The sequence below is a fragment of the Hyperolius riggenbachi genome, chromosome 12, assembly GCF_040937935.1.
Source record: "Hyperolius riggenbachi isolate aHypRig1 chromosome 12, aHypRig1.pri, whole genome shotgun sequence".
Lineage (NCBI taxonomy): Eukaryota > Metazoa > Chordata > Amphibia > Anura > Hyperoliidae > Hyperolius > Hyperolius riggenbachi.
The window spans coordinates 148,162,803-148,188,955 of record NC_090657.1 but is presented as its reverse complement, the minus strand read 5'-3'; the positions used below and the strand labels follow the sequence as shown (position 1 = coordinate 148,188,955).

At 44.0% G+C, this 26,153-nt stretch overlaps 1 protein-coding gene across 1 annotated transcript in view; it reads right to left on the bottom strand.

Annotated features, from left to right (window-relative positions):
• Positions 1 to 26,153, bottom strand: part of LOC137540876 (protein-glutamine gamma-glutamyltransferase E-like) — a 36,123-nt gene that overhangs the window by 8,054 nt on the left and 1,916 nt on the right. Inside the window, exons 2-8 of the mRNA XM_068262064.1 lie at positions 18,285 to 18,406; positions 17,316 to 17,444; positions 12,802 to 12,973; positions 11,119 to 11,251; positions 8,285 to 8,391; positions 5,787 to 6,026; positions 3,157 to 3,483 (exon numbers count right to left, since the gene is read on the bottom strand). Coding sequence (XP_068118165.1) covers positions 3,157 to 3,483; positions 5,787 to 6,026; positions 8,285 to 8,391; positions 11,119 to 11,251; positions 12,802 to 12,973; positions 17,316 to 17,444; positions 18,285 to 18,406 — 1,230 coding nt within the window. The remainder of the gene's footprint in view (positions 1 to 3,156; positions 3,484 to 5,786; positions 6,027 to 8,284; positions 8,392 to 11,118; positions 11,252 to 12,801; positions 12,974 to 17,315; positions 17,445 to 18,284; positions 18,407 to 26,153) is intronic.

Genomic DNA, 26,153 nt, shown 5'->3' with positions numbered 1-26,153 from the left:
GGAGCGATAGCTCCCTGCCGGCGACAGCTGTCCACATGCTTTGCCAGAAAGTCATAGACGCGCCGGAAGCTGTCTGTGAATGGAGCATCCCCCGGCCGGATGCTCCATTCACTTGCATTGTGTTTCCTGTCGCTAGTCCGCATACACACGCGGACTAGCGACAGTTGCGGCGACAGCTGTAGCCGGTGATTGAACATGTCAATCGCCTGGCGACAGTTCTGACGGGCGACGGTTCGGGGCGCACGCGTCATACACACGGGCGACCTGTCGCTGCAACACGCGCGTGCCACGTGGTTGCGGCGACAGCCGTACCCTGTGTGTATGAGCCTTAACAGAGTAACCAAGCAGCTCGGGGTGACCCAAACCACGAGGAATGTATAGGGGGCTAAAAGAGACAGAAAAGCCTTCCTACTATAAAGCAATGCTTGGTGTAATTTGCCTTCTTAAAACAGAAGGAAACTTGCAATAATTCAGCTATAAGTGAACAGTTGTGGTTACCCACAATTCACCCCTACTGAATATGCAAAGTGGAGTTGATGTGGCTGTGTAAAATTTAAGGATATAGGCTTGCTATACACCAGCGGTTCTGGATGCTAGCATGGCTTACAGGAGCAAAAATAGATAATTTGCATATTCAGTAGTGGTGCATTGTGGGTAACCACAAATGTTCACTTATAGCTAAATTATTGTAAGGTTTCTTCTGTTTTAAGAGGGCAAATTACACCAAGCCTACCTTTACTGTGCTGCATAAACTTTAGGTGTTTATTTTATATAGATGGGGCAGCAGGGTGGAGTCCACAGTGATGTACTGTGGTGCAACCCAGTGCAAGATCATCCACCAGGCAACCTAGACAGGAAGGAAAGTTCAACTTAAACCTAGGCAGGTGCCTGGGCCCTAGGGGTGTCAAGGGGCTCTAATGCCACCTTCTTTGACCTCTCTCCACTTCATCTTACCAAAAAGATCACAAGGGGGTATAACCTGTTTTGACTCTATTTCCTACCCGACTGGGAGGAATCCACCAGACAGTGACTTAGATGAGAATATCAAGAATTTATTTGTGACTGAAACATATGGTCAAAGTGGAAAGCATCCAACCCAAGAAATCAATTCACAATATATCCACCTCCTTTTCACTACATATATCAACTTAACTTCTTTTCTTCACAGCCGGTGCACCGGTAAAGCTGGAGAAGGAAAGTTCAACTTAAATTGCTCTTACAAGTAAATACCATACATTTGTTGTATCCTAATTTTTACATTCCTTAACTATCATTCACTTCAAATATACCAGAGTATTATATCCTTTTCAGCTGAAGACTTGGATAGGTATAGGTCTACTGAGCAATCTCAGTCCTAATCAGTTTCTGTCCCTTGCTACCAAGTCCAAGCGATATTGCTCAGCAAAACCCTCTCTTGTTTATGGTATCCCTTTGTAGCTATGGAATATCTCAGATTCCTTCTTTTACGGCTGAATTCCTATTTTTACAGACTCTAGGAATTATTGGCATGAAAATAAGAACTAACAAAAGAAACACAAAATAAAGAAAATAAATAAATAAATTGGAGATAAATTATATCAATGCTATTTCATACAGCCTTATCAATCCCTGCCATGTACTGATGAGGACCAAAAGTCCGAAACAGGCTGTCTACATGTGGGTTTGATATGGCTGTGTAAAACTTAAAGCTATAGGCTTGCTATAAACCAGCGGTTATGGATGCTTGCTTGGCTTAACAAGGGCGGAAAGGGATAATTTGCATATTTAGTAGGTGTGCATTGTGGGTAACCACAAATGTTCATTTATAACTGAATTATTGTAAATTTCCTTCTGTTTTAAGAAGGCAATTACACCAGGAGATTAAGGGCTCCTCCTTTCTTGACTTAGATTCCACTAAAGATGGACTTCCAAAGAAGTGAGTATGATCAAAGGATTTCACACAAATAGTTAACTTCTTTTCTTTCTTAGCTGTCGTTCTCCATTCACTGTACTCCCTTGTCTTCAGGGTTCAAGGCACTCAGCTATGCAATCTCTCTCTTCTTCTCTCACAGGAGTTGCATTGTAACAGAGCATCTATGCAAGTATATCAGCATTATTGACTGGCTAAAACTAGTATGCGATCAAGGGTATGGCACTCTAAAGTAGGAAAAGTGTCCCAGAAACAAAATAACAGTTGGTGGCTGAGCTACACATCAAATGGGGGTGGCAAGGAAGGCAATACATTTTCTGGCAACATAGTTCAGGATTTACTGGGATATGGCCTGGACACAGTCTTAGTGCCTCAAACAGTGACAGAACATTGCTATAATGTATAATTAAACTGTTCAGTACTTCAAAAGGTTAGTGTTTCCTTCAGTTTGTATTAGATAGGCAGACCCTGGTTCGCCACTCTAATCAGAGGAATATGATTCTCCAATCCCGTTGTTACTGTCTCTTTATTTTGATAATCAACAATGAATTCTTTCTTTCTTTGTCTTCTTTACTATTGCTCTGAATGCTAACTGTGGCACATTGCAGTCACAGGCCTCAATTCACGGAGCATTATCAAACGTTTATCAAACACTTTATCAAACGTTTGTTTGATAATTTACCTCATGGGTAAAATCTCATTTTGAATTCACTAAGGTGTTATATATTTGTTGAACGTTTTATCGGTAAAACATTCTATAAATATATAACACCTTAGTGAATTTAAAATGAGATTTTACCCATCAAGTAAATTATCAAACGTTTGATAAAGTGTTTGATAAACGATAATGCTCCGTGAATTGAGGCCAATGTATTAATACTCATCTGACACTTCTGCTTTGCTGCTTTATATCTGGATTTGGCTTCTCTGCCTCTTTACGGTTTCCCAGCTATTGCCTATGGTCTCCTTCCTTACAGCGTCCTCTCTGCGCTTGGGTTGCTGCTTGCCAACGCACCCGATTCCCTCTGCCATCCTGATGTAATCATCTCATCAGCGTAGTGTACCTCCTCTTCCCTCGCTCTCCGCCGCCTAACTGCGCACTTTCTGTGTGGAGAACTGATTATAACCGGTTCTCCTATGCTCCTGTCGCGCGCTGTCGCCTTCGCGCTGCCTCTCACGCTGTCTCTTCACAAACAGAGCTTAAATGGTACACAAATACTAATAATATGATCCATGGACAGTTATACCTTCCTTTGGTCCCAATCCAACAGGTTGGTCTTTCTGTAGAACCTCCTTGATAGGGGCATTGGTATACACAATGGCAGTTGCAGTCATCTTGACATGGAGACATAAGCTTCTGTCTCCTGTATTCTTCAGCTTTAAATTGAAAGTGAGGTCCTGGCCAACTTCTGAGTCGCTGTTTTGGGTAAATTCACCCTCAAATTCAGGTTTAGGCGTGGCTTCAGGACTCTGGGCTGAGAAGGCTACAGTGCCTGACCCGCTAGTGCTGCTGGTTTCTGGGGGTCGAAGCTTGTTCAAAGCCTTCATGAAAACCTCTCTTTCTTTTGCACTCCCTGCAAGCACAGAACAGATCAGTTAAATATACAGTTTAAATAATTAACAAATGATCACATAGGGCTCGATTCACAAAGCGGTACTAACCCAGTTAGCACGCCTAAAAGTCTTTAGGCATGATAACCATTGCACCACGCTGGTGAAAAGCCAGTTTAGGTATAAGTTTAGATAAGTTTAGATCGCGCGCAAAGTACCATGCGCAAAGCAGCGCCATTAAACTCTATGCGAAGTGCACCAGACTTTGCTAGCACAAAAATTTTGATCAGCTGTGCACTGCGGTGCTAACCCAGTTGGTGCTATAGTTATCACGCCTAAACTGAGTTTAGGCGTGATAAGGGGCTTTTCACCAGCGTGCTAACTGTTAGCACCGCTTTGTGAATCAAGCCTATAGAGTCTTATTTACACAGCGTTACAACTTCTTGGGAAATAAGGTTGCATTACAGTTACCTTTCCAATTGAGTCTGCAGACAGTTATGCTTGCCTAGACCTATGAGGTTAGGGTTAGCATGAGTTGGGTCATTAGAAACCCACTTGGCCCTAAACACCTGCCTAAATTACTCTGTGAGTGGTCTGGTGTTGCTTTCACCTGTGGCAATAATCCCCCATATATAAACCACTATCACATACTGTAAATTGTAAAATGCATGTATACCCATACATATAACTAAAACTTTGTGCGCAACCAGCAAAACTGGGGATATTGGGGTTGATTCAGGAAAAGAAACACGCCCATTAGCACAAGTTATTTCAAATAACGCGAGGTAATTTGAAAAAGCGCATGCTATGCGCGGTCCTGGCAGTGTAGCGGGCGCTCTTTAGCAATGACCGATACTAAGTGCCGCGGGATAGTGACGTAGTGCGACCATGATAAATCACTAGTGCCATTGCTACTATGTTAGTAGTATCCGCGCTAGTGAGGGATTGCGTCACGCTATGTCACTATCGCACAGCACTTACAAGAATCGGCAGTTGCGTTCTGGAGCGGCTACGCTAGTGAGGTGTCGCGGTCACGCTACCTCACTATTGCTCGGCCGCTACAAGTATCAGCCATTGCTAAAGAGTGCAGGCTATGCTGCCAGGACCATCAAAAGAATACCATTGCGGTTTGCTATCCTTTGACGATTCCCGACTTCAAATATGGCCGAAGTGTTCTGCTAGCACCTTAAAGTCAACCTGAGGTAAGAATAAACTGATGATATAAACAGTTGTATTTATCCTCCTACTCCTGCATTTTTTTTTATCCCATGGTTGAATTTTATATTTGAACATTTACAAAGTAGATTGAATATTTAGTTTTCTCTGTGTCTTACTTTTCAGTGGCACCCTATTAAGTGTCCCTAATTGAAAATACATTAACTATTGACCTTTTTCTATCTCCCTCTGCTCTCAGAAGTTGTATTCTGCCAGGAACATTTTTATGGCTGTAATTTGCTTATCAGTGATGTTTACTATATTCCTGGCAAGGTACCAATAAGACAGAAGTGGTCACTTCCATGCCTAAAAATTCAGGCAGCAAAATAAAACAAGTAAAACAGCCTGGTTATAAGTATGTTTTGCACTGTACATATACATGTTTATCTCGTATAGCCTTGGGTACACTTCAGCAAGTTCAACAACACAGCATAATTACACACAGAACCTGTGCAACTTTCTTAAAGCCCGTATCCACGGACAGGAATGTCTCCGGCATCCAACTTGTGGTGGTATCCTTTGATGATCACTGACAGCCTTGGATGCCAGTGATTCCTATACACCTGGTCCCCAACACAAGATGGGTACAAGCGTGAATGCTGTTCACCCACATTTTCTGCAAGGGGCAGATCTATGCACTGGAACCCAGTTGATACAGGGTTCCAGTGAATCTTATTAAACAGACAATGTGTTGGGATACGCTAAGCATTAGTGTACCTCTCGGTAAAGAACTCCTTGCGCTTTAAATTCTTGGAATGCTTTGATGTCTATCTGCTAGTAGAAAATATATAAACTTAAAGCAGAAGTCCTCTGTTATTGTCTCACACTGTCCCTTAGTGACAAGTGGCCATAAATACACATTACAGCGGTACTAATTATTTAGCAAGCAAATGTGACAAGAAATTAAAAAAAGTCCCAAAAATAAATTGGCAAGGCGCACTTGCAAGTCTCGAAATTAATTGGCTGCTAAAGGGTTAATGTCTGTTTATAAATAGGTCCCTAAAGACTGGAATTTTGCTTTAATACTGTATCAGAATTGTATAATGGGAACATACTGCATCACTCTACAATAACAGTGTTTCATAGAAATGGGAAGAACGCTGGACCTTACCTTCAGGATATTTATAGTTGTTTGTTATGTCGAGACGTCTCATAGCACCAATGGCCTTGGTGCTCATGAACTGCCCGACTGACCTTGTGTCTCTGTATATCATTCTTCGCACGCCATTTTCAACTATCCAGTCTACTCTGTCGCCATTTACCTCAGAGAACACAAAAGGAGTGTCGTATGACAGGTCAACATCGCCTTCCTTTACAGCATTCACAGAGCACGGTCCTAAGCGGTATGTACCTGAAACGGGACAGAAACAATCTACATGCTTTAAAAGAGTTTCTGCAGGAAAGAGTTAAAACCAAACTCAAGCCAAATTTGAATAAGAAAATTTTTAGCAGCAAGCAAGTTGGTACCTTAATATGAAGGACTGTGCACAGTTAATGTGTGTGGGCGTGCACACTCAGGCGTGTGGTCAGATGCTCACTGACCTGCACATACGTAGTGTGCACTCCTGGGCATTGGAGTACTTCTAAAGGTGCCCAATAACAGTACAATATTTTCCTTAGATGCGATCACTCAATGTGATTTTTGCGATCAAATTGTTAAGAAAACCACAATGTATGAGAAGAAACGATTCTATGATCTATTGAAATACAGAATTTTGTCCATCTGTATGTAGCAGCCAGTTCTGACAAGTCTGTAAACCTCTGGCCTATAGTTTCTGTGTGGGACCCTACCTGCCTGACTAGACTCAATCCTTTGTTGGAGTCCCAGTCTGTATGACCATTTTCAATCTTCTGCCTCTGTGATGACCGAACCTATCAGACTATTCTCAGTCTTCTTACCTTTGCTGTCCTCAGCCTATATCATCCTGTCTTATACCCAAGCTTGTCTGCTGCCAGCCCTGACTACAGCCTGTCTTACTACTGTGATTACCACCTCCCCTTATTACCAATAAAACAACGCTTTGCAATTTGTGATAAAAGCAGAAAAAAGAGTGAGCTAAACTAAATTTATTAAATCTGTTAGGACCTTGATCTCTGTTATGGAAGTAGATAAACCGCTATCAATGCAAGATTAAAAAAATGCTTTTAATGACATTAAAGTAATCCTGTGATTCAAAAAAAAAAAAGGTTACATATTCACAGATGTAGAGGGAACCTTTTGGATGGTCCAAAGGGTTCCCATGTCCACCTTGACCCCACTATTGCTGGCTGGGACCCTCTTCTATTTTGTGGCTGCACTCCCTGTCGTGTGCATGGACAATACAGCTGCGCTCATACACAACGGGGAGCATGGCCCCGAGAACATATTCGATGAGAACTTGTCAGATATGTACAGAGGGATTCTGCACAACCAGTGGCGCAGCTACGGAGCTATGTTTTACATGCCTCCCCCCCCCCCCCAGGCACTGTATACATAACAATTGATACGGCGCACCCAAAACTTGCCAATGGCAACTACAGTGTCGGAGGTGCAAGAAGGGGATGGGGAACCATTTGTTAGTGATTACTATCATTCAAAGCATTTATAAAAGTGATCATTACAAGCATAGGACCAATAATGAGCTACTACTGTAGTTGAGGGAGGGCCCTACGGGGCCCCCCTGGCCCAATGGTCCTGGTGAGGTCGAGACCTCTGCAACCCCTATTGCTACGCCACTGTACACAACAGTGGTGGGCACCAAGATGCATCGGGAAGCCTCTGGACCAGGGCTGTCCAACTGGCGGTCCAATGTGGCCCCGGGCCGCACTTGCTTGCGTGCCTCTTGTTTGCATTTGGCTCCGCCCCCCACAGCCAGGACATTTATGTTCTGCTGCCTCCAGCCGAAAAATCTAGTGCAAGACACACACCCTGACCATGAAGTTGGACAGCTCTGCTCTGGACCATCCAGAGGCTTCCTGCTACTGGATAAATATCTTTTGAAAGACACAGGTTTCCTTAAAGAGAGTCTGAAGCATTATAAATTACCTCTTTTTAATGCTCTTTAACCTTAAGAGCAAAGATGAATCACCGCATCCCCGCTGCCGTACGAGGTCTTTACCCCCCCCCCAGAAATCCCCATGCAAAAACCTGCGGTACTTCCTGGAGGAGGCAGAGCTTTGTGCTGTAACTCTGACTCCTTTCCATTCAATCACCGCCAGTCGCCGCCTCTCTCCGTCCCTCTCTTTGAAAAAAAAGACTGAGAGGGCGGGAAGAGGTAGAGATCGGCGGTGATTGAATGGCCTGGAGGCAGAGCTACAGCACAAAGCTCTGCCTCCCCGGGCAGCAAAAACGGCAACTTGGAAAGTTGTAGACGTTTGCCCCGGGATTTGGGGGGGATAAAGCCCTCGTACGGCCGCGGGTATGCAGTGAATCATCTTTGCTCTTAAGGCTAAAGAGCATTCTGAAATAAAGAGGTAATTTAAAAGGCTTCAGACTATCTTTAAAATGAAGTTCCTCAAAGTCCTGAATAGTATTATATCTGTTTATGACATTTTTTTTTAACAGTGGCAATTTTACAAAACATATCTCTATATTTTTCACAAAGTCATTGCTGAAAATGATTCCCTTACCTTCACTTTGCTCTTGTGGAGTAGCATCCAAAACTTGCCACCCATCATAATCAGAACTGCCAAGATCTTTCCTGGCAAACCAGCCTTCATCCCATACATGGAAGTTCCTATAGTAATCCGTAATAGAATACACTTTACAATAAGACTCAAAAACCTTTGTACTAAGATTATCTCTGCCCTGAATTGGTCACTGCTTCCTGTCTGGCAGTGAGGCTGTAGAGAGCCTTTCTACCTCAGCACTGGCTGCTGTCACAAATGGAGCTCTACTGAGTCCACACAAGTCTCAACTTGACAGCTAACTCAAATACTATCTCCCATGTGACTGCTACCAGCCTGGGCTTCATTGTTGAGACACGAGCCAGGGCTGTTATTAAGGGCAAGAACGAGGATTGATTAGTTTTGAAATACTAATTGATTCATTAGGAATTCCTGTTTGTTATGTGTTTGTTACATAAGGTAGGGGTACACATGTGAGAGCTTTATTGCTTTGTACTGCATCAGGGGTTACAAAACTAGTGGCAGCAGTGGTGCAATAAATATTTGACAAACTGTCTGCTAAAATCTTGTCTAATATCTACTGGTGCAAAGTGGTTGACCAGCCAAGCAATCACTATCAGGAAGGTATCGGCCATTTACCTGCTATCCCACAAATCCTTTTACATATGCCAATCATTAGTAAATCAGGGTATGTTGGTATACAAAAAATGGGGCGGGATAAGATAGCGCTAAATGGTTAAAATTAACTTACCATTGTACTGGTACTGCAATATTAAACAAATCACAGTTGTTAAAAAGGTCCAGCTAAAAAAATACCCTGTCATGCACAGACTATTTTTACGACATGATAGGGACAGCCATATTGTTTTAGTTTCAAGGACTTAGGAAAGGATCCATTGCATGGTGTAACCCTTGCATGTCACAAAGTCAGTAATCAGTGCCGTATCTAGGGCATTTGATACCTGGTGCTGGGTAGTAAATTACCCCCCACAAAAAAAAAAAAGGAAAGGAGTGAGTGTGGCATGCTAAGCGCTCCACGGTGGGGAATGGGTGTAGTCTGGAGACTGCTCTGGTTAGGAGTGTGTGTGTAGGGAAGGGGGAGGGGGGTTGGTAGTGTTAGTACATGTGGAAAGGGTGGTATTGGTAGGCATAGGTGGGGGAAAATAGTGTTAGGCATAGGTATGGCGGAGGCTAGTGTAAGGTGTGGGTAAGGGGGGAGGATAGTGTTAGGTGTAGGTAAGGGAGGAGGATAGTGTTGGGTGTAGGTATAGGGGAGTGTAGTGTTAGGCGTAAGTATAAGGGAGATTAGTGTTAGGCATATGAGGTGGTGGGGGGTGTTAGGCAGAGGTGGTGGGGGTTAGTGTTAGGTGTCGGTATGGGCGGGGGACTAAGTGTTGGGTGTAGGTAGGGTAGAAGGTTAGTATTAGGTGTAGGTGTTGGGCGTATGTGATTACACAATTGCAGGAAAATATGCCAGCACTAGGGGGAGAGCTTAGCGATGACAAGAGGACGCATCAGTGAGATAACACAACATGGCTTCTGCTTGTGCGACACCCTGCATGCATTGCTCCAGCTGGGGACATGGGCGGCTGCACAGAAGGACTCTGGTGTCACCCCCTGCTATGGTAAGACATGGTATGGCCAGCTCCTGCTCACACCCTCTTACTTCGCCACTGTCAGTAATATCTTAAGCCCCATCTACACGATACGATTCTTTGTGCGATTCAATTACGATTCTATTTACGATCCGATTAAATCCGACATGTCCGATTGGGATTCGATTTGCCATTGTTTTGCAATGGCAAATCGAATTGAATCGAATTGAATCCCGATCGGACATGTCGAATTTAATCGGATCGTAAATAGAATCATGATCGATTTGCACAAAGAATTGTATCGTGTAGATGGGGCTTTAGTGCTACCACCACCACAAACTCCAGTAGCAGGGAGTCACCCAGCCTGCACCAGATCCAGCACAGGTGTAAAGTCTAATGCAAGATAAAAATGACTGGGTCTCCACCTGGATTTAAGCAAATTGCTTATTTATAAAGCATTATGGTAACAAAAACACACAACATTTTGGCCCTGAGCATGTGATAAAAGCCCATCAGGGTTGAAACGTTGTTCCTTTTGTTACTGTGATGCTTTAATAAATAAGATATTTGCGTAAACCCATGAGGAGACCCAGTCATATTTGTCTTGAATTGTAACCCCTGCATGTGCCTGTGCTTCATGACTGTGCATGCACACATTACATGTAACAGATGATGACATTGCTTTTCCCACAATCCCTCTGGGAGGCTGACCTTGTGGTTTCTGTCTGTGAAGACTCCCCTCCACAAGTTCCATTGAAGTTTTTAGTAAATATCCTACTTCTTAGAAAAGGAATAGTGTCCATCTACAATCTACAATATGATACTAAGACTATATATATATATATATATATATATATATATATATATATATATATATATATATATATATATATATATATATACACATTCATTCATTCATTCATTCATACATGCATGCATACATGCATACATGCATACATACATACATACATACATACATACATATCCTTGAATTTAAGCACGAGTTGCTAATTTTTAAGAGGTGGGTTGGTTTGAAGGGTCCATTTCAAAGTACGTTTTGAAAAAGGGAGTTTCATATAGAGTGGGAGCAGCTATAGAGAAGTGTTGGAGCTGTAAACAGGACAAGTTCGCCTTAAGTGAGTTTAAATGGGTTCAAATGTGTGTATGGTGTGATGAGAAACAGAGATATAGATGAACGATTATGAAAGGACTGCAGTAGTGCACAACAGCAGCAAGGCTTACCATATACTGTCAGGATTGTACAGCTCCCGGCCATATTCATTAAAATAGCGATCTATGGTGAGATTTTGCTCAGTGTCGTGTGCAGAAGAGAAGTTGGTGATGGCGCGTGCTGGGATTCCCAGGCATCTGAGCACTAAAAACAAATACAGATGCAATCACAGTCTAGGTTACATTAATTTAAGTCAGATATCACTTTCCATAGCCAGCAGTTTGTTGGAAGGCATGGACAATGATTTACTAAGGCTGAAGAGTGGTGAAGAACCTGTGTGATCTTGCATATCCACTACTGGATTGTTCTACTGTACACTTGTATACTGTTCAATCCTTATTCTTTTCATTTCATATCACAGTGAAGGAAAAAATAATATATGGTATTCTTTGGACTATAGAACTCCGGCGCAGTGCTTTTCGGCGCTGCTAGATTTGGGCGCAGCCATAGGCTACTATAGGAATCACAACCGAGTGGCGCTCAGCGAGTAACGTCACCGCCGTCAGAAGACGGAGCTGAGGTTGCTTAAAAAACACAATAATTTGGCCTCCAGCAATCGCTGGAAGCCGAATTATATCATTCTCCCATTATCCATGGCGGCCTGGAGGGGAGATAGTAATTAATACGGCCCGGACTTGTGCAGAAGCAGGATCAGCCATATACTGGCTGTATCCTGCACCCAAGTCTACTGGCACCGATTTCAAATGTATGCATAGAACTCACTTTTTCTCCCCCAAAAGTGGGGGAAAAAGGCACTACATCTTATAGTCCAAATGCAGAGTTCCTGACTTGTGGACGCCTGGCCAATACGAACCTCCAACCTGCCACAATGTCGGGGACTCCCTGTAATGTGCCCATGCAGGGGAGGACAAAGGGGGACAATCAGAGGACACGGGGGGGGGGGGGGACACAAAGGGGCATAGAAGAGGACACAAGGGGGACATAAAGGGGCATAGAAGAGGACATAAAGGGACATAGAGGAGGACGCAAGGAGAACAAAGGCGGACACATGGGGGAACACACGAAGGCACAAGGGGGGCGGAGGAGGACACGAGAGGTACAAGGGGGCATAATCCACAAGATTCCCCTTCACCATTGATGCACCAGGTTTAGTATATATTTTTCCCCTGATTTTTGTCCTCTAAACCTAGGTGCGTCTTATGGTCAGGAGCGTCTTATAGTCCGAAAAATACGGTAGATAGTTCAAGAAATGGAGTAGATGTAATTAAAGCACTGGGAAATTTGGCCACAGGGCAAAGCAGAAAAACTGCTCACTCTGCTCCTGCAAAATGCCCGGCGGTGTTAATAACTACCGTATTTCCCCTCCAGGCTGCCGAGGACTGTGGGGTAAGATGTAATTCAGCCACCAGCTATTGCTGCCGGCCGAATTACGCTGATTTTATCGTAATTTGGGTGCTGTTGCTTGATGGCGCCCAAATTACTGCCGCTATAGTCATAATTCCCATTACAGCCTATTGTGGTTAACAAGTAAGGACATACACAAGTTGATCATTAAAACTAGAAGCTCTGATTGAATGCTCCCTCTACTCTGTCTATCCAGAAATCAATCCTGTGTTCTTATGACACAGATCCAAATGATTGGTGGATGCCGTAACTTCGTTCGTTTTAAATTACTTAAACACTGCAAATAACAGCTTCAAGTGACAGACAAACCTAGATGGCATCATACAAACCTGTACATAGTACTCCGCCATAGACCCAGCATTGTCCAAACTCAACAGGCCCACTCTCATTCCATTTCCGTAGAATCTCAACGCTTCCATTCCATCTTGTAGGTGTCACTCCTCCTGCGTAGTTCCCACTCCAGTTGCCAACAATTACTCCATTGTCACCTGGACTGTTCACCTAAAAAAAAAAAAAAAAAAAAAGAGGGAGATGACACCAGCGGACATTGCCTGTGAAAAATTATCAAAAAATATCATTTTGGGTGATCAAGGTATACATTGTAGCTTTATCATTAGTGGTTAAAATAGAACGTTTTTATCCCAGGTATCAATCAAGTATATGTAGTCAAAAACTGCAGTATCTGTAAAACTATCTCCTTGAAAGAGGAACTCCAGTGAAAATAACGTAATGAACAAAAGTGCTTAATCTTTACAATAATTATGTATAAATGATTTAATCATGGTTTGCCCGACATTTATCACATGGCGACATTTTTACTGCTGGCAGGTGATGTCAGTGGAAGAAGCTGCTGCTTGCTTTTTTGGCAGATGGAAACAACTGTTATTTCCCACAATGCAACAAGGCTCACACAATGTGATGTCAGCACCATGGTCTGAAATATTTCTCATGGGAAAGGGGGTATCAGCTACTGATTGGGATCAAGTTCAATCCTTGGTTACGGCTTCTCTTTAAGTTACCTAGTTATAATTAGAGATTTTTATGGGGTTTTGGCCCAACTTTTGTGTCCTTAAAGGACCACTTCAGTGAAAAAAGTAAGCAGTTAAAATCTGACAGAACCAACAGGTGTTGGACTAGTTCATCTCCTCATGGGAGATTTTCAGGGTTTTCTTTGTTTTCAAGAACATTTCCTGAACAGCAGTTGCTAAGTCTAACTGCCGTTATGGAGGCTGGCTGATATCTTACTATTTTGGCAGTTAGACTTAACATCTGCTATTCAGGAAATGCTTTTAAAAACAAAGAAAACCCTGAAAATCCTGCTGAGGAGGTGGACTTGTCAAAAACCTGTCGATTCTGTCAGATTTGAACTGCTTACTTCTTTTGCTGGAGTGGTCCTTTGAGAAGAATGTTGTAACATATGCGGCTGCCGACACGCAGGGTGTCTCCGCAGCCGCTTCGGTTCCCTGTTCGGAGTCTTTTTCCGTTCCCTCGGCGTCTAGCACGGCGAGGACGGAATTGTCATTTGCACATAAGGTTTCTGTATCGCGTGGCCGCGCGCGTAGACAGGACCTTTATGCTGGGAGGAGGCGCGTCAGCTGACCCGCTGGTCGGTTGACATCAGAGCGGACGTTCGCCGCTCAGGATTGGCTGATTGGAGTGGGCGCGGCTTGGAGGTGTCCTCTGCTTCTTAAGCCGTTTCTGCTCACTCGCAACTCGTCTGCGGTTGCAAATACTTATGTGCTAGCGCTCAGACCTTAGACTAGTATCCGGTGTGCTTTGATCTGGGAGGAAACCAGGGATTTCACACAAGACTAGGAGATTGTTTACTGTATATTATTGATATTCTGTGTATGACTCTGGCACCTCTGATATGCTAATTGCTACTCGTCTTTGTACTTCTGCCCATCTGATCTAGTTGCCGAATCCCTGCCTGATTACCTACTACTCTTTTGCCTTCTGACTCTGTACTGTATCTGCCTCTTAGTTGCCGAACCTAGCCTGTCTGACACTCCGACTCACCAGTGGGCTCTCGCCACTGGTGAGGTGTTCTATAAGTACCCACCAGCTCCTCTGGTGAGGTCTTGCTGAACTTATTGTTACTGTGTTCTATAAGTACCCACCAGCTCCTCTGGTGAGGTCTTGCTGAACTTATTGTTACTGTGTTCTAATAAGTACCCACCAGGTCCTCTGGTGAGGACTCGCTAAACTTATTGTTACTGTGTTCTATAAGTACCCACCAGCTCCTCTGGTGAGGTCTTGCTGAACTTATTGTTACTGTGTTCTATTAAGTACCCACCAGCTCCTCTGGTGAGGTCTTGCTGAACTTATTGTTACTGTGTTCTAATAAGTACCCACCAGCTCCTCTGGTGAGGTCTTGCAAACTTATCGTTACTGTGTTCTAATAAGTCCCCACACCAGCTCCTCTGGTGAGGTCTTGCTAAACTTATTGTTGCTGAGTTCTTATAGTGCCTACCAGCTCCTCTAGTAAGGCCCAGTCTATTGTTGCACCAAGCACTACACATGCCTTGTATCTTGCCAGCTATACGTGTATTATTGGTGATACTGCAGATCACCACGTCTGTATTATTGGTCATTCTGCAGATCACACATAATCAGACGTCTGTGTTGCTACACCGATCGTTACAAATGTTCAGTCCGCTACTCACAGTTCTGAGATAGTTAACAACCTATGGGGGGTCTGTTATGCATTCATGTGCTATTAAAACTAGTTTTACTGGTTAAAGAGAATTTGAAGTGAGAGGAATATGGAGGATGACATATTTAGTTCCTTTTAACCACTTTACCCCCAGCTGTACGGATATCTCCGTCCCTTTTTCCATCCTTTCACCCCCAGGGACGGAGATATCCGCACCCCCCGCCGCTGCCCACGCTCCCGCTCGCTCATGCACGCACTCCCGTTCTCGTGCACGCCGCTGCCTGCTCGCCCGGAGATCAATGAACGGGAAAAACCGTTCCCGTTCGTTGATCTAAGCCCCGCAATGATCCGCTGCTTCTATAAGAAGCATCGCGATCATTGTGAAAAAAAAAATTCCCAGCCTCATAGCACTTCCTGCAAGCGTCCTTCCAATGCTTGCAGGTCGCATAAACAAAAAGTTACTGTGGCCATCTTGTGGCCAAATAGTAAAACTACACCCTAAACATTTTTCACATTCAAATACATTAGTTTTACACAAAAAATTAACTCATCACCTCCCACTCTTCCCAATTTTTTTTTTGTAATTTAAAAAAAAAAATTACAATAAAAAAAATATATATAAATAGTTACCTTAGGGACTGAACTTTTAAAATATTTATGTCAAGAGGGTATAACACTGTTACTTGGGCTTGTAATTAGGGATGGACGCAAAATTGAAAAAAATGCACCTTTAGTTCCAAATAAAATATTGGCACCAAACATTGTGATAGGGACATAATTTAAACGATGTAATAACCGGGACAATTGGCAAATACATTTTATGGATTTTAATTACAGTAGCATGCATTATTTAAAAACTATAATGGCCGAAAACTGAAAAAAATAATTTTTTTCCCCACATTTTTTCCTATTTTCCCATTAAAACACATTTAGAATAAAATAATTCTTGGCATAATGTCCCACCTAAAGAAAGCCTAATTGGTGGTGAAAAAAACAAGATATAGTTCATTTTATTGCGATAAGTAATAATAAAGTTATAGACGAATGAATGGAAGGAGCGCTGAAAGGTGAAAATTGCTCTGGTGTTTCAGGGGTAAAACCCCTCAGTTGTGAAGTGGTTAAAAAACATTTTCTTTGTATATTTAAAATCGATTTTCTCAAAAACTTCAAGGTCTTTTTGAAAGATAATTTTTTTGACTTGTACCCACTACTCTTCTAAATATATGTAGCAATTGTGGTAGCAATAGCCTATTTGGGGGCTTTGCTGTTCACTGCCGAAGTAGGCACGATATTACGCGTAAATTCATGTGTAATTACGAATGATTACAATTACATACTAAATTAATTATGCTTTTCCCCAAAATGTCGCATTACGATGCGTAAATGCGAATTACAATGCGTAATTACGCATACGCGTAATTTCTGTTTATCACTATTTCTGGTGCATGATTCAGATAATACTGTAGCCAAAAAGATCAGCAGGACAGCCAGGCAACTGCTATTGTTTAAAAAGAGAAAACCTCCTTTTACCTCAGGTTCCATTTAAAGGGAAAACTCAAAGTTAGAGTGATTGGAGCACTGATGGTTTGAGTGACAGGAATGCTGAAGGTTAGAGTGATTGGAACACCGATGACTAGAATGTTGGCAACACTAAAGATTAGAGTAATGGGAACACTCAAGGTTAGAGTGACAGGTACACTGATGGCTAGAGTGATAGGAACACTGAAGGTTAGAGTGACAAGTGCACTGAAGGTTAGAGTGATGGGAACTCTGAAGGTTAGAGTGACAGGTGCACTGAAGGTTAGAGTGATGGGAACACTGATGGTTAGAGTGACAAGTGCACTGAAGGTTAGAGTGATGGGAACACTGAAGGTTAGAGTGACAGGTGCACTGAAGGTTAGAGTGATGGGAACACTGAAGGTTAGAGTGACAAGTGCAGTGAAGGTTAGAGTGATGGGAACACTGAAGGTTAGAGTTACAAGAACACTGTAGGTTAGAGTGACTTGAACACTATTGGGTAGAGTTACGGGAACAATGAGGGTTAGATTGATGGGTACACTGATGGTTAGAATGATGGGAACACTATGTAAATCCAATAAATAATACTAACAAAGCTGGATGCCACAGCAGCTTCGTAGTTTGCAGTGGCTTTACATCTGCCACTGAATGTGTCACAAGGGTGCTTACCATAGCACTTAGTATTCTTCCCACGTAGGCAGGGTCACCTCTCTTCCTGAGGTCATTGGTGGAACTTCTTCTGTACTCTATGCTTGAGTCCAGCAACTTTAAGGTGATGCTCAGAATGTTTTCCTCAAACTGCAATTACAAATGGGAAATAACACTTTTCACATCCACAAAAGACTGAGCTGCTTCCTCTTTTAACAAAGCTCTGTTTTTAGCTAATTGTGTATGTATTTTTTATGCATGCATTGGCAGTTTAAAAAAGGGGGCCCATATGGCATTTCAGTATAAGCGGATAGCTTTCAGGAGATGCAGTACAGTGTCCTGCAATAACAGGGATAAGATGAGCCAAGAGATGGATAAAACCGAGTTAAAAACACCTAAAAAGAAAAAGGGGAGGTGGCTTACCTCAATAACGACAGTCTCATAAAACAAAGAAATTAATTAGCACAGGCAACGCGTTTCGTGGGTCTGAGCCCACTTCCTCAGGCCAATTACAGTGCCAAAGGGTTAATAAGCCAAAGTAATGAGACGCTCAATACTATGGCTTGTTAACCCTTTGGCGCAGTCTTAAAAATTACTCCAGTAAAAATGACAGAGCCTTTCATGACAGGCTCTGTCTAAAATGATGGCGAATTTGGGGTGGTGGCATCAGGGTTAAATACTGACCTGTCCCAGTGTTATCCCTCCAGACAAGTGATCGCTCCGCCCCCTCCAAGATGGGCTTGGGCAATCTTTTTTAAAATCCATGCTGAAGTTTTGTCCACGCCAATCTGCTTTGCCACTGCCTGCTCCCTCTCTGCAGCTGTGGCCTAATTGGTAGCTGGCGAGCTGGGGGCGGGCCGCAGCAACGCAGCGGGGGTTTCCGAAGAGTTATGTCAGTCTTCTGTCTTCATTAAAGCAGGCTCTGCCATTTTTACCGCAGGTACTCAGGTTCATTACTTTTCAGAGGGGTTTCCTGTCCCAGTAACTTACCTGACCAAAATCCCATGGCCTGAAGGCTGGGCTAGGACTTCCATTTCCATAGAAGAGAATTCCACTTTCATTCAGAACATATTCCTTCCTTCCAGCCTCATCATTCATGTAGACTGCATCATCTGGTGAGAGAAATGGAACAGAAAAAAAAATAGCCAAACATTATATTTGATGATAATAATGTCACTAATGAAGTTTCCATATCAAGCAAAAATTAAAAATAAGAGGGACAAACTATGAGTAAGTAAACATTGGACCTGACCACATAGGCGTAGATTAAGTGGGGCGGCTAAAACACTACACTACACAAAACACACTACATATTGTAACCACATTATATATTGCCATATTTGAAGATGAAGAACAGAAATCTACTATTTTCTACAATCTGCCATAGCAACCATTTCATGCCTACAGGAAATCTGTGTACCGGTATTCTGTATTAGTGCATTTAACTCCTGCAGGAACTCTTTGTACTTTATATGAGTGATCCACTCATAAATGTCCCTTCATTATAATACCAATCATTAGTGTTCCCTTCTCTTTAGTGCCCCTGAAAATTAAACCATTTTATTCTAGTACTTGTCGTAGTGCCTGGTTCATTATTGCCCCCATAATAATTACCTGTGCATGCTGTGTCTGGCGTGTGCACGTTCCGTTGTGCGCACACATGTCAACTATCAAAAAGTTACTTCTTTGGTTGGGGAAGGAAGCATGTGTGGTGCAGCTCTGCACATACACAGCCTACAGCAGTTTGCGCCAGGACTGCACACCTGGTCCATAGAAGACAGTTTAGCCGTTTAACCTTAGGGGTGTTGCTAGGATCCTAAGAGATCCGGGGCACTTTTGAGCACTCCAGCCAGAAAACGGGGTGTGGCCACGCACCAGCATGTGGGTGTGGTCATGGGTGGAGCCAAATGTACATGAACTTAACAGCAAAATATTGGATGAAGCCCCCTCTCCATTAATACAAAAAACAAAAACAAAAATACAGCATACCACATAAATAGGTAGTGTAATTTAAACATAACTAGGCAGGGGGCGCATGCGCGGCGCCGGCGAGGACACATGTGATTCCCTGCAGCTCCGCTCCCAGGCTGACCTCCGACAAGCTTTTTAGCAAAAATTAGCACTCCTGCAGCCGCCGAAACCAGAGCCCCAGCTCTCTTAACATGCCGGGCAGAGGAGGGGAGAAGAACGGACTAAAAACCCACACCTCCACTCCCGCAAACAAAAAGACGCCACAGCAGAGCTCCCGCCCTAACAAAACCAAGATGGCCGACGAGAACGGCAGAGCAACCCGGGGCGCTCCTACAACTCTGGACAGGCAAAATGCGTCTCCTCCGCACTTCAACCCAGACTTAGATGTGACCCCCCAATTGCCTCCCTTGCATGAGGACTTACTTACTCATATCCAACGGGTCTTTAGACTCGAGCTGAAGGAGGCGGTTAAAAATATCACTGACCAGATCAAGGAACTGGGTCACCGAGTAGATGAGGTGGAGCAGCAAATGGACGACATAGCTGATGCACAAGAGGCGGATAAACAAATCATCGACCAGCAGGCCGAGAAAATTGAACTACTAGAACCTAAACTAGAAGATGTTGAAAACCGCAGCAGAAGAGCGAACCTCCGCATCAGAGGCCTACCCGAAACGGTCGTGGACCTAAAGCCTGCGGCCCTAAACATTTTTAGTGCGCTCTTACCGCAGACGGATCCATCACAATTCCGTATAGTTCGGATCCATAGAGCATTGGCCAAAGTGCGCAATCCAGATCTACCTAAAGATGTTATATTGAAGTTTCAATATGAGGAGGTACGTGATCTAATATTAGAGGCTGCCCGAAACCTCACAGCGATTCCAGGAGCCCCGGCCAGTGTCCAGCTCTACGCATACCTGGCCCCAACAACTATCCAGCGCCGCAGGAACCTCCGTCCGGTGACACTTTCTCTTCAGAAGGCATCGGTGAGATATAAATGGGGATTCCCCTTTTCTTTAATTTTTACCCACAAAGGTACCACGTACACCAGCCGCTCATTAGAAGAAGGCCGCAGGCACCTAGAAAAAGCAGGGATCCAGATCGAAGCGATGCCATCAACACCACTCCAGCAGCGCCCTGCTCGCCCGGCTAGAGTATGGGTGGCCAGAAGAAAACGACTTTGCCCCGCACAAGCTTCAAGATCCAACATCTGAGTAACTATTACCCCTTGCCAGTACAGGTCCTGATCAACTTGCAATATGAGGCTAGGTCCCCTCGGGTCGGCTTCTCTAAATACTGTTAACTTCAAATCGCCTCTGTGTCCCAAGCTCTACCAGTGTCTTTTGGACGGCGATGACCTACTCTCCACGACTGGATACGTGAGTACCGTGACACCCATAATGGGTCTTGGCTCTTTCTTTAAGCACAGTTCCTGAGCACAAGTCTGCATTAAAAACACGGAACTGCGATGGAAAGAACCAGACTTGAGCCATTTATCCCTCTGGTGCATGTTGTGCATACAGAGCCACCAGAGATGTGATCTCAGTCTTTGCAAATCCCTAGCTACCAGTGGACACTAGATGGTGCTGCAGGACTACAAATGCCTAACTTTTACATTTGATTACTTGTACTTTTTTTTTCACAGGATGTCGGAGAAGCTGGGACATGCAGTGCTGCCCCCCCCCCCCCCGCAAATGATCAGAGCTGTCTGCACTATTTTATTGCTCTCAGCTCTCATCATTACCCTGAGGATGATCTCCTCTACACTAATGAATCACCATGTTATTATAATTGTTAAGCCATGTTGGCTAGTTATGTTAGTTACCACTAAGTTTTTTATGCAGGATTATGATACACAGGTCGGCCAGGGGGGGGGGGGGGGGGGGGAGGGCCTTGACCAGATCAACACCACTTAACAACAGCAATATCCCTCTGACGCACTTCACCAAAACCTCAATCCCTAAATATTTCCACTCCCAATACCATCGACATTATGCCTCATCAGCTGACTCTAAACACAGAGGGGTCCTTACCCTACTCAAAAACACGCTGCCATTTGTCCTTGAAAACAGTATCAAGGATGAGGAGGGAAGCTACATAATACTGATAGGCACTATACAGTCGCACAAAGTATGCATAGTCAACCTCTATGCTCCACCTGAAGCCCCAATGAAACCTGTTAGTGAGATTCTTAAACATCTGGAGAAATACCCAGCCCACTCTATCATATGGGCAGGCGATTTTAATATTGCCCCTAATCCAAATTTGGACAGGTCGCAACAACCCTCGTCCCCTAGACAGAAACAGCTCTCCAGATCACTGGGAAAAGTTCTTACTGACTATCACCTAGTTGACTTGTGGAGGGAACATAACCCCGTACTACGTAGCTACACCTTTTTCTCCACTGCGCACCACAGCTACTCCAGAATTGACACTGTCCTATTATCTGCTACCTTAATTCCTAACTTAATATTTGCCCGACACATGATCAGCTCATGGTCAGACCATGACATGGTATGGACGGCTTGTTCCTCTCTTACTACCCCAATTTCACGTCCACCATGGAGGCTTAATGAAAGTTTGCTGACGGACAACGAGGTCATACTAGAGGTGGAGGAGCCACTAACTAATTATTTTCAGCTAAACGATACAGGCCAAATCAAGCCGGACATCCTCTGGCTGGCCCATAAGCCAACTATTAGAGGCCATCTCATAAAAATAGCATCACAAAGGAAAAAACTAAAAACAAGGAACCAGCTCAATCTTGAGCATAAGCTCTCTCAACTTCAAAGAGCTCATGCCTCCTCCCCCTCTAGATACCTATATAAACAAATACTAGGCATCCAAAAACAGATAGATGTTCTCCTCTCGGCTCGGACGGAAAAAAGCTAAAGGATGGACTAAATCAAAAGTCTATGTTCAATATAACAAGCCCAACACATGGCTAGCCAGAAAGCTTAGACAAGCCCATTCCACTAACAAAATTTTACAAATAAGAAATAGACAAGGAGAAATCACTTCAGACCCTCTCAAAATACACACAGAATTTGCAGATTATTACAAATCCCTATACTCTGCTAAAACTTCTAACCCACAGTCTACCACGGCTAATACTTTCTTCCACAACCTAAAAACACCTGTCCTAAAGCCCGAAAGGGCCTCAGCTCTAAACCTTCCAATATCAGAAACGGAAATTTTTCTTGCCATTAAAAAATGGTAAAGCCCCAGGCCCTGACGGCTTCTCAGCTATTTACTATAAGAAATTTAGAAGAGTCCTCACGCCCTACCTTAAAAAGATCTTTAACTCTATCATTGAAGGAAAGACCACAGCCCCCGAGTTTCTACACTCTACAATAGTTGTCATTCCCAAACCAAAACGAGACCCCCTTGACATTAAAAATTTCAGGCCTATATCACTCTTAAATCTTGACTACAAACTCCTAACAGCAATTTTGGTGGCCAGACTGAACAAAGTTTTAAGTCCACTTACACATAGAGACCAAGTGGGCTTTGTCCCACTGAGGCAGGCTCCTGACAATCTTAGAAAAGTAATTAACCTACTACACATTGTCAGAGCCTCTAAGGCCCGGTTCACACTTGCGGTTCTCTGCCAAACGGACCGGATGACCTGACCGGATCCGGATCGGAACCGTACGGTTCTGATCCCGATCCGATCCGGATCCGGTCAGGTTGCATCAGGTGTTCATCAGGATGCGATCCGGATCCGTTTGGCAAAAGATAGTAGAAATAGAATAAAAATGTTGGGGTCTGGGAGGTCAGCAGAAGGTGGACCTCTGGAATCAGGCCCTCTGCTGTTTAGCACTCACCTCCACCTTCGACATACTGCCAACATCTCCAGCACGTTTAAAATCACTGCTGCTCCACTCCAAAATGCTTGCCCATGTGTCCCCATCCAAAATCGCCGCTTCAATATGCATAGGAAGTGGGGTAAAACATCCGGATTTTTAGCCAGTGTGTTGTGCGCTCTCCGGTTCTCATTGGTTTGTATTGGCCGGATGGTGCAGTCCGGCTCCGCTCCAGATACGGCTGCCGGAGGAGCCGGACCAAAAAATAGCGCATGTTGGGTCTTATGCCGGAGTCCGGATACGGTCCGGATCCGGTCCGGACGAAACGGACGCATGTGAACGGACGCATAGGCTTTCATTGCTATGCCGTGCGTCCGTTCTGCATGCGGTCCGGCTCCGGCACGGCGATTCCGGACGTCGACCGCTAATGTGAACCGGGCCTAAGACCCCCTTTGCCTTGCTTTCCCTCGATATGGAAAAGGCATTTGACACTATAGATTGTCCTTTCATGCACGCCACCTTGGCCAGGGCGGGTATTGGGGGCTCTTTCCTAAACGCAGTCAAATGCCTATACTCCAATCCCGTGGCCCAACTCAAACTTCCCACTGATTCCCCAATTCCTATTCCCATTCAGAGAGGTACCAGGCAGGGATGCCCCTTGTCCCCTGCCATATTCGCATTCATAATAGAACCCTTAGCGAACAAAATTCGTACCACCCTGGACATACAAGGCATTAAAGTCAAAAACTCAGAATACAAAGCCAACCTCTTTGCAGACGACCTGCTATTAACTCTCTCTTCCCCACACACCTCTATTCCAAACCTTCTTCACGTAGTTAAGCAATTTGGCCAACTCTCGGGACTCACACTAAATATTAATAAGTCAGAGGTCCTCTTTGCCAACTTACCTAAACATAGTGCAGAGGCATTAGCCACAAAACTAGGATTATCCTACCAATCAAAATATATTACCTACTTAGGCATTAAAATCACAACCAATCCAGCAGACCTATATGCTCTAAATTACAGGCCGATCATGTCTGAACTGAAGGGGGACCTATCAAAATGGAACTCTCCATCAATCTCTTGGTCCGGACGCATCCATTCTGTGCGAATGAATATACTACCACGGATTCTCTATTTATTTAGAACTCTTCCAATACAGATAACTAAAGCTTCCCTCAAAGATTTACAATCTTCCATTTTTAAGTTCATCACAAACAATAAAAAAAGCATAATTAAGCAATCCATTATGTTCCTTAATAGAGAGAGGGGAGGACTGGGTGTCCCTGATTTATATAGCTATTATAGAGCTGCCCAAATTGCTCAACTGGCCCAGGTACATGCTTCCCATAGTAGGCCCCTATGGGCCGACATTGAAAACGACCTATTAACCCCAATTGACTTTGCGGCGCTCCAATGGTCTCTACACCTCTCACCTGCAAAATATAAGAAAGTGTCACCCCTAACGGCTCACTCATTATCCCTATGGCAGAGACTGAGATTTATCAAAAAACTACAATCAGAAGTCCCAAAACAACTCCCAATATTTGGGAACCCTGATTTCCCACCAGGATGGGACTCGCGTCCTTTCCAGTGGTGGATATCCCACAATTTTCTGACACTGGCAAACTTTTTAGTCAACGATCAGCTCTCAAACTGGTCTGCATTTTGTTCCCACACTGCCTTCCCCCCTAAAGAATACTTCAGGGTGCTAAAAATTTATCACTTTATAAAAGGTATCATGCACAAGATACATACTACTTCAACCCGTACTACATACGGACATTGGTGTGCTCAGAGACCTCTTGAGGGTAGTCTCATCTCTTACCTATATTCGGTAATATCACAACCCTTAGAGGTCGACAAAATTCGAACGATGAAAGCATGGGGGGAAGACTTGGGCCAAACCCTTACTATAAAACAATGGGCCAAATGTTGTCTCACTTTAGCTAAAGGAAGTAACTATTTCTCACATATTGAAACAAACTATAAAATACTGCACCGTACCTACATTACCCCACAAAAATTGCACACCATATCTAAAGATAAATCCCCTATGTGCTTCAGAGGATGCAGCCTTGTGGGGGACCTTGCACATGTGTGGTGGTTCTGCCCCATAGCAAAAAGTTTTTGGGCCCGAGTAGCCTCCGCCACAGCCCTCGAATTAGAGATCTCCCCTGACCCCTTCCAACTCCTTCTAGGACACAAGCCCCAGAGGTGGAAATATCCACAACATAGACTTGCCCAACATGTTGCTAAGGCGGCCCGTCTCCATATTGCCCGCCAGTGGCTCAAGCCTACCCTATCATTTGACCAGGCAGACGATATCATAATGAACATTCTCATCTCAGAAAGATTGCTAGCAATAGTTAACGATACAACTCTGCCCTTCATCCGAACTTGGCGACCTTGGCTCTCGGCCTCGACTTCTCTTGGTCTGCGGTCCTGCGCCCTCTCGTTCTAGGGGCTGTGCCCTTCCACATGGTTGACCATACAAATGAACAGCAAAAATGCCTGCATATATGGTTAATGTTTATTTTTTGTTGATAAATGTTTCACTGATTGATTGAAATAATGCCCTTTGCTAAGGGACTAATCAAAAAGCTGTAAGTTTTCTATTTGAATTTTTCTCAATAAAATACTTTGAAACTAAACATAACTAGGCAGAGTTACCTTGTCTGGCTTTCTGCTGGGTGGGCCGCCCTGATGCTAGGTTGTCTGGCAGTCCCCCCATAGCATTTCCCGACCTTCTAGTGGACCCCTCCCATGCTCCCATGGGCCTACTACTGAGGCAACACAACGCCCAGCATTCCCCCATACAAGAACCACAGCCTCCTGCATGCCCCTATAAAGGAATCACAGCACCCAGTATGCCCACATAGAGGCACCACAGAACCCAGCATACCCCTGATTGATGCAATACAGCTCCCAGCAAGCCAGCCATCACGGCACCACAGCTGACTTTGCATGGGGGACATTAGGGGCACCCCAGAATAGATCCGGGGCATGTGCCACTGATCTTTAGGGCTAGCAACCTAACCTTTCCTGTGGTTCTGACAGCCTGACTGCCAACTGAGTG